General features: G+C 30.2%; 1 protein-coding gene across 2 annotated transcripts in view; it reads right to left on the bottom strand.

Annotated features, from left to right (window-relative positions):
* LOC145323851 (glutaminase kidney isoform, mitochondrial-like) overlaps positions 1-12,626 on the bottom strand; it is a 51,540-nt gene that overhangs the window by 21,855 nt on the left and 17,059 nt on the right. For both annotated transcript variants that reach the window (XM_080166430.1, XM_080166433.1), the window contains 11 exons: positions 8,518-8,650; positions 7,434-7,512; positions 7,052-7,106; positions 6,369-6,480; positions 5,842-5,896; positions 5,501-5,543; positions 4,968-5,061; positions 4,294-4,363; positions 3,749-3,880; positions 3,079-3,139; positions 2,777-2,864 (listed from right to left, as the gene is read on the bottom strand). In XM_080166430.1, the coding sequence (XP_080022556.1) occupies positions 2,777-2,864; positions 3,079-3,139; positions 3,749-3,880; positions 4,294-4,363; positions 4,968-5,061; positions 5,501-5,543; positions 5,842-5,896; positions 6,369-6,480; positions 7,052-7,106; positions 7,434-7,512; positions 8,518-8,650 (922 nt within the window). The remainder of the gene's footprint in view (positions 1-2,776; positions 2,865-3,078; positions 3,140-3,748; positions 3,881-4,293; positions 4,364-4,967; positions 5,062-5,500; positions 5,544-5,841; positions 5,897-6,368; positions 6,481-7,051; positions 7,107-7,433; positions 7,513-8,517; positions 8,651-12,626) is intronic.

The raw sequence follows: 12,626 nt of genomic DNA, 5'->3' as shown, positions 1-12,626 counted from the left end.
TAACATAAAAATAATATCAAGAAATCTATTATTTTTATTTTTGAAGTTAAATTTGTCTTATGAAAAGACAAAAATAATTTCTGAACTATGTCAGACCGCTGATCATCATATAAATATTATTTTAGTATTTAGTAATGGTTAAACCCCTCAAACAAACATTACAATTTATGTGTAATTTAATCTGTGTAAAGAATAAGATTTACTTAATAATAGAACTTTGTTCGTAAATGTGATGAGAGAATGAGTTAAATGAATTTTAAAAACATTTTTCCTTCTCTTGTTGCATAATTTCGAAAGGAGATCATAATCGACGACAAATCATAAATTTAAGTTTTACAATGTTGAGGTAAGAAGTTAGCTTAAACAACTTTGGGGACTTTAATGAATTTCAATTGGTTTTATAACTTTAAAGGTAAGAGTTCTATTTTATATCAATCCTATTATATTAATTAGTAAACATTTTTTGTCTGTCCCAAAGGATCTCGCTAACCGCTGAACTGATATTGTTCTCTTTTACAGTGAAGCTTCTTATAGGTCCTGGGAATGTTTTTAACTATCTTTTGGGAGGATTCTACACCCCCCTCCCCCCAAAAAAATATTTTTTAAAACTCTTTTGAAACTCAAATTTAAAATGGGATAAGGTCAACTTTTCCCCCTCCTACCAGTGCCCCTAGAGGCTTCTAACCAATCTGTTCCATGATATTTTGTCTGTTGGTCGGTTGGTTAGGCAATAAAAGGCAGAAATTTAGAAATATATAAAAAAAAAGATTTTCTCGTTTCCTGATTAAGAGTGAGGCCTTATTTTTTTCCTGTGTACATTTCTCATATTCAAGCATCTAGATTAATTGCAATTGTTATTAAAATAATCCATTTTTATTTAACTCAAATCAATTTCTAATTATTAATTAATTCTAATGATTTAATTCAAAAAATATTTATTTGATTCAATAAAATAATTGTTTAATATTAAATCTAATATTTTATTGATACACATTAAATACCAATTTTGGCGGCCATATTGTTTTTTTTTTGACGTTTTACAGTAAAAAAATGACGTTTTGATATGTCTTTATTTAAAATAATATGTCATTTAATATTTTTGTTATTTATATTTTTTAGTGACGTTTTTTCAGAGTTAAGGCCGCATTTTTAGGATTTAATAAAATATTATTATTTTTTAATAAATATTTAAATTATATTGTTAATTTGGCGGCCATCTTGTTTTTCTGGACGTTTTAAAGGAAAAATTGACGTTTTAATGCGCCGTTATTTAAGATAACATGTCATTAAATTCAAAATATTGTTATTATTTATATCTTTTTTGTGACGTTTTTTAAAGATAACGACGTATTTTTGGTACACAAAACGTCCTTTAAAAAAATATGAAACGTCATTTGTATAGTAATAAAAAAGTTACGTCATTAAGGAGGTATTAATGGGACATGTTTCTTAAAATAATGCGATAAAAGTATATGCTGGGTAAGTCATTTTTTATTAGGCACCATTAGCTGCTTTTCAATAATATGTTTTAATTCCGTTAATTTATGACAACTTTCAATCTTTGTTGATTTGATTTTTTACTAATTTATTACTAATTTCAATGTAATCAAATTATCTGCTGTTTTGTTTTTACACACATTAAAATCTCCATTTCTCAAAATTTTATCCAAAAATTAAAATGAAAATTCGAAATTTGATACGAATTAAAATTTGGAGGGTAAAAATTGTATGAAATTTAGTTAGAATTTGATAAAATTTAAAAATTATGAGTACTTTTCTTTGTAGTGATTTTTGTGTGATTTACTAGCTTATGAAATTTCTGTGTACCAATCGATTTAAAATTCGTTACTAAATCAGATTTTTATCACGTTTTAACGAAATTGCTCTTAAATACGTAAATGTAATACAACTAGAAATCTGTTTTAAAGTTATATCAAAGTACATTCATATTTAGATAATCTTTGGATAAAAAAGATTAAAATATATCAAATTTTGTTATCAAATCTTATGTAATAAAAAATTTGGTACAACATCTCTCTAATCTTTATTATACTACAGAATCCCCCCCCCCCCTCCTTAAAAAAAACACATTTTTTAGCAGGGACGATCAAAGGAAGATAATTTTGTTTCCCTACTAAGAATAATGTCTCGACAAACTGTCAAAGGGGGCATTGGAACTAAACCATTGGCAACACCCAATTTGATTTAAACTAACCTAACATAAACCACTAATATGATTTATGACACTTTTTAATAAGCTTTAGGAGTGGAGGAGGGGGTATTATGTAATCTGCGTTGTGATTAGGGGAAATTGTCAAAATTTTGGATAAAATATGTTTGATTAATATAAATTTAGAACAAAGGCTATTTATAAAGATTATTCAACTATAATATATTTTTTTCAAGTTTTCTAAAGATTCTATTTATTTCGGCTGATTATGAATTTTGTTTTAAGAATCTTAAAAGGTGTGGGATTTTTTCAATAGGTTTTGGTTTTTATTTTATCAGGGCTACATATTTTGAGGGGATGGGATGATGTGCAACCTACAAAATAGCCTTAAACCCTCCCTAGAACAATGTAAAACTATATTTTAAATTGTAGAACGATTATAAGATCTTTCAAAGAAAAATAGTAAGAAAAAATTCTTTTGATTACTTATAGACACTTCCTTAAATAATTTGCTCAAAAGTCTACAAATACATTACCATTTACAAAAGGACGTTATGACATTACAATTACAGAGTAACTGTGCTCTAAACATAAAGTTTGTAATACCTGAAAGTAGAAATCTAGTGTGTCCTGAAGGTTGAATTCCTCAGGGAAACATTTGTTTTCTTTCATATAATATGCCAGTGCAAAGTTTCTAAAATATTACAATACCACAACTAGGATGACAACATACATAACAACAAAGCAAGTGACTGTTTTTTAATACTAAAGAAAACGGATAAATAGCGGTGTTTCCAAATTTAAGTTTCTAAATTTAAGCATTTTGTAGTATGATAACAAGTTAATGATTATTATTATTATTTAATACAAATTTTTGCCAATTAAAGTTCTGAAAGCTTATGCCTTACCTATCCGCAGTTTCACGTTCAGAAAGGAATATGGAATTGTTGAACCCGATGTGTTCATCTCCTTAAAATAAAACAAATTTTATGTATGTGATGAGTAATGTAACATTTGAGATAAAATAGATGATGGAAAAAACATCAAAATGATGGAGAGACAAAGAGAGAGAGAGAGACAGAGAGAGAGAGAGAGAGAGAGAGAGACAGAGAGACAGAGAGAGAGAGAGACAGAGAGAGAGAGAGCGAGAGATAAAGAGATAGAGGGAGAGAAAGAGATAGAGAGAGAAAGAGAAAGAGATAGATAGATAGATAGATAGATAGATAGATAGAGAAGAGAGAGAGAGAGAGAGAGAGAGAGAGAGAGAGAGAGAGAGAGAGAGAGAGAGAGAGAGAGATGAAGAAAGTAAGGATTGAAATAAAATTTAGTGAAACGAAACAGTATCAATTATTAAAAAAACAAAAAAGAAAGGGGGAAGAGAAAGAAAGAGATAAAAAGTACATAGAAAGAAAAAGAAGATAAAAATGGCTATGAAGAGAAAGAGAGATTTAAATTTAAGTGAAAAAGATGAATCGGAAAAGGAGAAGGAAGAGAGGTAAAAAAAGAATAAGAGAAAAATGAGAGACAAAGAAAAAATAGAATATCAGACAATTCTAAGATAAGATTTGAAGGTATTACCTGCCATTCTGCGGAAAAAGTTCCAGACAAGGTCAAACTTCTCGGAAATGGCCATTTCAGGTTTGACTAGCTTCAGCAGGATAGCAGCTGTCATAATGGCACCGCTGTTCAGCAGCGGGTTGTGCGGCTTGTCTTAAAAATAAAGATATTTTTATAATTATTCTCCAATTTCCTGTTAGCTCTATTGATTTACACATACATAATTCTATACATATAGTCTCAACAATTTTACTTTAAGGAGTATTTACATTTTTCTACACTACGAGCCGTTATTGAGATTTTAGTATCAAAATATAGACTGTTATAATTTTTTAAATACAACTATGTGAGTTGATTTCTAAAAATTCTTTTTTTCTTTAAATTTCGAGTGAAAAAAGGGTTTGTGTTATATCTTGGTCCGGTAAAGTTAGGTTCAAACGATTAAAAGTGGCCACAGGGACTAGTTAAAGTTTGTTTTTTCTTTTTATAAATAGCATAAAGTTGATAGAAAACATAAATTCTTTTTAAATGAATAAAGTAAATCTAAAAAATAATCAAATTCTTACTGTCAAAATCTAGAGATAGTTCGTTAAACATCCGTCCAGATGGTTCCTGACCCACATAATTGTGCACCTTCTAAAATACAAAATTAATTCAGAGTATTTTATAAAAAAAAATTCGATGATTTTTTTTCTATTATTATTTTAAATTGAAGTACTTCCCTTCTTTCAATAATTAAAAATCACGAAACCTTGTATTACTAAAGAAATTTGAATTTGCTACTTAAAAATTGTGTTTTTCCTCAAATCTAAAAATCTTTTGCACAGACGGACTACATGTAAACATCAGTGTCTGCCCTGTTTATTTTTATCATAATCTTATCATACAAAGTAGTAAGGTTTTTTTGTCTGTAGCTTTAGATTTCCATAAATTCTGAACCGATTTTCCTTTCAAGAAAAGTTTCAGATATGTTTTGGGATGTTTTAGGCTATTTTATTTGTATATTTAAGCAAACAATGGTTTCGTGCGTTTTTTAAATCTTAAAATACAGGGGCCCTCGATACTGGGGGCGTAATTACTTGAATTTGTAAGTAACGAAAAACCTCACTTTATAATGAAAGAAATTTAAGAATCGTTGCTTATAAATTTTTACATGTTTAATGTTTATCCCAGTTTTAAATAATTATTTTAAAATATAATTACTAATTCCTAGTTCACTAAGAAATAGATTTATACTAACCTCACTGCCTAGTTCATTGAGACATAGGGCATATGTGAAAGGTTTAGAGACAGACTGCATGGAAAACTCTTTATCAGTATCCCCAATGCTGTATCTAAGCAGAGGTGGATTCATTAAAAAAAAATTTATTCGCTGGTGGGTAAAAATTTTTTTATGAAAAATTCTCCAAAATTGCATAAAAAAATCTATAAAAATTAAATGAAATGATAAAAGGGTTAAAATCATTAGATTTTGTTTAATTTTTGTAGAATTTTAATGTGCTTATTTGAACTTTTTAAGATTAAATACATACTTTTAATGAAAACAGTAATAAATTTTGATAATTTATATCACTTTGATATAAGCACAGCGTTTGATAATATTACAATAAATCATAATTATAGCAATAATATTATCCCGTGCTAACGAAAATAAATGTTTAGAACCTATATGAAGATTCTCAAAGTAGAATTAGTGATTTATTTTTATATCAACAGACATACAGACCTCATACTACTTTACAATTATAACTTTCAAATCACTTTGAAAAATACCTTTGTCCATCCACGGTACAGATAGAGACTCCCCAAAATTCATCTTAAAAAATGAATATATTGTATATAAGATAAACTTTTGTTCGACCGTCCGTCTATATCTAAAAGTGAGTTAAACATGACGAACTTATAATCAAACTAAATTATTTTATAACCAGATAATTAAAAACTATAAAAACTTAATCTTTCATCATATTATTTACTTTAATCCGTTCTTTGGTAGCTTATCACTGCATTTCGTAGAGAAATATTCATGAATTCAAGTTGTACTACCTATATTGAACTAGGAATTATCATTTGTAAATGTTTTTAAAAGCTTCTTGAAAAATAACATTTGTAACCTGAATATTTAGCCAGCTGAGGAATATAACTCGCAACTTTTCCATCCTTTATATCCTAAACAATCAAACAGTAGTTTTATAAACAAGGACTATCATATGTAAATAGCGTAGCTTTAACAAAAAATTTGAATGCGAGAAGTAAAATAAAAACTAAAATGTACAAGGGGCTATGATAAAAATGACGTTTAATCACCCTCCCTCTGCCACTATCCATTAGATAATCTGAATATTTTTTCGCCTTCTACGAATATATGAACTGACTAGTGGGCGTAAAGTTCCTGGTTATAGAGTAGCTGCTCTTATATTAATAATGTGACAAATCCTCTAAAATTCTTAAGAATAACATATTCCTTTACATGTGATGGTAAAAAATGCCTAGAAATTGTATTTTAATTGGTTTAATATCTAACTTACAATCGCAATATATGGACTCGATAATGCTTTAAATTATAATTACAGAACTATGAACAGACGTAAATACCAAACTATACTTATAGAGTAGCTGCACTAACAATAAGCAAAGCTACCTTACAATCATAATAGATGGACTCGATAATGCTTATAAAATCATTAAACTCAGGAATAACCAGCTGATTTTGAAGAACCTTGTGGATAAACTCGAAATCATTCTCAAGACACCTATAAAAATAAGGAATTAAGTAATAGGATGATTATTAGACGTGTTACTCAAAATACATTTTTTGGAATATCACTCTTCTGCTGACCTAAATAGTTACTTTTGCAGCCTAGAAATTAATGAGTAAATGCCCTTAAATATGTTGTATCAAAAGAATGATGTGCTAGCTTGTTAAAACCTCCGTGCTACCGTTATGTGTTGACTTTTTAGATGCCTGGCGCTAGTTAGCCAGTAGAGATATAGAGATGAAAGTTTGTACATGTATTTCTAGGCCCAAAAAGTAACTTTTTTAGGTCAGCAGAAGAATGATATTTAAAAAAAGAGTATTTTAGGTAACACGTCTAATGATTATGTCTAAAAGTAGCGTAGAAATAATATTTTTGATCTAATTTGCATTGGCAACAAATCGCCGAATCATAATTCCAATTTTCTTGCATAGTATGACAATCATTTAAAATCGTGTTTGAAATGTTGTTATTTGGTTTAATTCGATTGAAAGCTCATATTTCGGGGAAACCAAAGCTCTGCGGCAAATCTTGAATTTTCACGGTTTAATTTTAATATTTTTTTTACCTGGAGAATGTATTTCTATCCAGATTAAGATCTTCGAAATGGTCTTCTTCAGTTTCTAAATAATGTTATTTTTTCTATTTATTTACTAGTCACTTTACCATTATATCAGTTTCTTATTTAAAATTAAGATTTAATTTTATGTTATGCAAAGAATCTATTTTAAAACTCATGTTGTCTATACGCCAGAATTTAAATAAGTCCCAGTAAGTTAAAATGTTTTATTTATTGTTGTTTATTCTTTTGTTACCCGTATAGGTCCAGGCCGTACAGATCAAAAAAACAGACAGACATACTGTTTATAAGGATAACAAGTAATAAATGTAGGTGTAATTATATTTCTATTAACTATTGTCCTTGTTGTTTTTCAAGAATATATCATTACCCTCGAGTTCTTTTTCAACGCTTGTCATGAAAGCTTTTAATCTGGGATCATCTCTCCAAATTCCCTTTTCTTCAAATTCCTACAATAAACAAGGTATAGCATCTTCATAAGTCGCATAGGTAAATTATTTTATAAAAAATTTAAATAGTTCTAGTAAATGTAATGTGAATTTGTTTTTAAATTGAAAATTTAAAACAATTCTTAAAAGCGAGATTCTAAAATCAGACGTTAAGACAACGAACATTAAAACTTGTAGAATGTCAGAACTTAATAAGCAGAATAACTAATCTAACATATATAGAATTAAACAAAAGCATATATATATCCTTATAATAAAGTAACAGGATGTGTGTTTGTGTGTGTGTTTGTATGTTTGTACCGAAGGATCTCGCTAACCGCTGAACCGATCGGGTTCTCCTTAACAGGGTAGCTTCTCATAGGTCCCGGGAAGGTTTAGAACTATTTTCTTTGGGGGTGGGACACCCCCAACCCCCCCAAAAAATAAAAAATCCCCCCCCCCCTCAAAAAATTTTTTTACGTTTTCTTTTAAAATCTAAAATAAGAAATTTAATTTTTAAATTCGACTCTCTCCTCAAGTGTTCCTAGAGGCCTCTAGGGGCGTAGCCGCTAGTATATAATTCATTAAAGCTAATATTTTCATATACTGTCATGCACTTCGACGGACCTACGAAACGATCCTAATTGTGTAGAAGCCTAAATTCTAAACTTTACTAAAAATGTACTTTTCATAATTTGTTTTTTCCACATAGTTTTTCCTTTTAATTAACTAAATATTTTTAAGTACCTTTTGATTAAAAACTTAAAATGAATTTATATTCGTTAATTAATTTTATTTTTCAAGTTAAAATTTAAGTATTTAAATGAGAATAAAAAAGTTGTACTTAAAAGGGATTATTTAAAAGGAACGTTAAAAATCAAACTTTTCTTTTCCTAAAAAAAAATAATTTGAAAGCGTGTTTCAGGAAAACGCGCAAAATAGACCAGGTTAATTGCTTTTCGTAGTATGATGTGGAACGACTTTCTTTAATTAATAATTTGTTTGTTTCGAAGGCCGTTTTTTTACCTGCAAAAATGCGCCAATATTAAGACTTGGTTTCTGCGATGAGTTGAGGGGTATATCAGTTTTGTAGAGTTCAAATATGCAGCTGATTATTTCCTCCATAGATCTCACTGTCGTCTCCTCATCCCGGGTCAAACTAAAATAGATATTGATGTAGATTCAAATATATATCTTCTTTCTCTGCCATCATAAAGCATTAAATATATTAGCTAGATAATTGCCAATGTTGAATGTATTTATGCCATATAACGGCATTTTACGTATGGATGTTTAAATTCAAGTGTCAGATGTACATTGTCGTTTTATGTAAAGGTACAAAAGGTGAGCAAAAAAATGCTCACAAATCGTTCTATCAATGGTAAGTGGGTTAAATAATGCAATACTTTTGCCCCTTTAGATAAAAGCAAGCTGCATATTTTTACACATTTTGCCAAAAATACATCTACATAAAATTTCCGCATGTGAAAGTTCTAAACTCTGAAATACAGATAGGGATAAATTTCAAAGGCATCAAGTTTAGTAGAGCTCAAATATATAGCTCATAATGAAAGATTATAAAAATTTAATAATTCGTTGTAAAAATAGTTGAAAAATCACGAAACCTTGCTGAAATATATTACTTGAAACATATAATGTGTGTCTTAAATCAAAGTTATGAAAAACTATTTATACGTTTGCTTCATGATTATTATATCGGGGGCGTGGGTTATAAACTGTGGCGTTCACATGGTTTTGCCAGGAGGGCGAAACCCCACTTGAACCCAAATCAAGAGGATTACGGGGATATGCAATACAGAAGGCAAAAAGGGGTGTAAATTTATTATCAGGATGCGTATCATAGGGTTGTAGGTTGTAGACCCTTGTCAAGGTCATTAAGATTTTAACTTTTGCTAAACCTATTGCTTGAAGCGATAAAAAGCTAACAAAATAAAGATTTATATTATTTCAGAATACAATAAATCCTAGCTATAAATTATAGAAATAAAAAGAAAATCTACAAAATATTTTATTTTTTATTGTTTTAACATAACTGGATATATATCTTTTATGAGCTCTATTATTCAAGCTGACAATATGGAAATGGCATAAGAATATTGAATAATGGCAGATTAAATCCCATTTCTTCAATTACAATACGGACAGACATAGTGCGTTACAGAGTAGCTTCGCAACTAAAAAGACTGATAATAAACAAATTGATTTGACAAAGAATAACAAGAATCTTAACAACAAGGATAACAACATTCAAAAATTGAGCCGCAAAATGTAAGATACAGTCGCACATTAAAGATTTGATTGTAGAGATAATACGAAAACAAGATGGAAGGGGACATGTTTATTACACTAGTCCCAAAGTTTTAGAATTACGTTCTATGTTGGCTGTCCAAACGTTTCAACCACTAATTGTGATCTACAGAGTTGTGTATCATCGTATATATATCAATTACCCCGTCCCGGATTTGAAAAATTTTGTTAAAATTTTTGCCCCCAGCCAAAATATGGTTGATTTATGCATAAAAATGACCCATGCAAAACATTTTTTCTGTAGTTCAAAAATCGCGACGGTACAAGCACTGCAAAGTTTTTAAAACCTGCAAAAAACCCTGTTTTTATGGCTTTTTTGGGGCTTTTGTACCATCCCAATTTTAAAGATTTTTACAAAATTTCAATTCAAGTGTGTTGATATATACCTGAAATTTACCAAAAAAAATGGGGGCAGTCTCAAATATAACATATGAAGGTGTAGCAAGTAATCTTCCAAATACAAAATTGTCAAATTGCATACATATATAATAGGGTTGGGCCGGATACTTTTTTGGACGGATACTGGATATCTGGCTGATTTATATTGCCGGATATCCGGCATCTGGCCAGATATCTAGCAAATATCCGGTAATTTGGCCGGATATCTGATTATTCGGCCGGATATCCGGTATCCGGCCAAAAAAGTATCCTGCCAAAAAAGCCTACCTCTATTATATAAGTATGAAATTTGTTTGATACACAAAACTATCCCTTCTGTAGATTAAACTTAGTGGTTGAAACGTTTATAAACAACCAATCAAAATTCAATAAAATTCGCAAAAGTTGTTAACCTAATGAATTAGAAACACAATTATAAAACTTTGGGGACAAGTGAAATAAACAGTCCAATTTCCCCTCCCTCTCTGAATTATACCAGAGTGTACCAAAAGTCTAATAATAACTAGGGAGGCAGAGCACAATGGGCTGTTAATTACACTAGTCCCCGAAGTTTAAAAAACTTTTTCATTTGTTTGCTCAACAACTTTTTAGATTGTTTGAAATTTTAATTCGTTTAATAAGAAACCACCTATTGTAATCAACAGAAAGGGTAAGTTTGTGTATTATCATGGGGTATTTATCAGCCATTGTCTTCTTTATCTAGATCCCTGTACCCAAAGTTATTCAAAGATATTCAAGAATCTAAAGGGATAAGACAATGTCTAATAAATTGATGTACATCCCCAATAATGATGCAAAAAATTATCCCTTCTGTAGATTAAAACTAGAAGATTATAACACTTTGGAGACTAATTTAATAAACAGCTCAATGTCCCCTCCCTCCCTGAACTATACAAGAGTGTATCACAAGTCTAATAATAACTAGGGAGGGAGGGGACTTTGGGCTGTTTAATACACTAGTCCCGGAAGATTTATAATAACATTTTTTTTTATTTCTTGGCTCAACAACTTTGGAGACTTTTATTGAATTTTAATTGGTTGGTTCATTAGGTTTAGTGATCAAACGTTTCAACCACTATGTAATCAACAAAAAAAGGGTCAGATTGTGAATCATCATGGGATATACAAATAAATTTATCAGCCAATGTCTTATCCCTCTAGATCCCTGTACCCAAAGTATTATAATAACTTGAACACTTTCATTTTTATTACATAACAAGAAATAACATGTTACTGAGGGATCTAAGGGATGAGACTATGGCTAATGAATGGATGTACATCCCCATTAATAGCACACAAAATTAACCCTTCTGTAGATTAAAATTAGTGGTAGAAATGATTGAACACTTAAATTAATAAACCAATCCATCAAAATTTATTGAAAGTCCCCAAAGTTATAAAGTCAACGAATAAGAAAAGGTTATTTTCAAACTTTTGAGACTAGTGTATTAAACGGCCTATTTTGTCCCATCTATTTCTGATACTTATTAAATGCAAATCTTTTTTATAATATGAGTCTGAACGAACTCCGTAAAGGTTAGCTCTCAAGTTGAATTTTTTTGATTGAAAACTTTGGTTGATGATTCCTGTAACAATAAGGGTTTAGAAAGTGTAGCAACTCTGCAATCGGTACTTCTGCTTTATAGCTTTCGTTTTTGATATATTGAAGACGTAAGTTTAATGGAAATTATTGCCAGTTTCCCAAGTGCCAAGTCGAGCACATACCCCCCCTCCCCCCCCCCCCATCTCCCGACCTTGAAAAAAGGAAGGGATACTTTCTAGTTTTTTTCTTAATTATATAAGGTCTGGTTTGGATAGTTTATATTGGGTACCAGGGACCCTTGCAAGTTAATATAAGGAGGGAGCGGTTATCAGGGATCAAAAGACACTTTGAGGGAAAGCACCGAACATCTTTTATAAGCTAAGAGAGTTCTTTCCATTAGGTCAGTACAAAATTAACAGAGATAAACATTGAATAATGACACATAAAAAGATAATGTTAAAAATTATCTAAGTTTCACAAGAAGAGCTTCTCCATAGTACTTTCTAGCGGTAACGCTTCTAAAGGACTCTTGGGCACTTTAGAGAAGGGTCGATCCTCTAATTTTATCTAAGTGGTAATAACTGAAACATTCCCTGGATCTATCAGAAACTTTACTGTAAAGAAGAAACAATTGCATACATGTATAATAGGGTTGGGCCGATACTTTTTTGGCTGGATACTGGATATCCGGTTGATTTCTAATGACAGATAATCGTTAAATGGCAAATTACTGGATATCTGGCCGAATAAAAGAACATCGGCCGAATAACCGGATAACTGGCCGGATTACCGGATATCCGGCCAAATAACCGGATATCCGGCCAAATAACGGAATATCCGGCCAAATAACATATATTTGCTGGAT

Source organism: Acartia tonsa, chromosome 7, assembly GCF_053477335.1.
Source record: "Acartia tonsa isolate MP-2025a chromosome 7, ASM5347733v1, whole genome shotgun sequence".
Classification (NCBI taxonomy): domain Eukaryota; kingdom Metazoa; phylum Arthropoda; class Copepoda; order Calanoida; family Acartiidae; genus Acartia; species Acartia tonsa.
The sequence above is the reverse complement of the archived record's forward strand: the minus strand, read 5'-3'. Positions and strand labels throughout refer to the sequence as shown.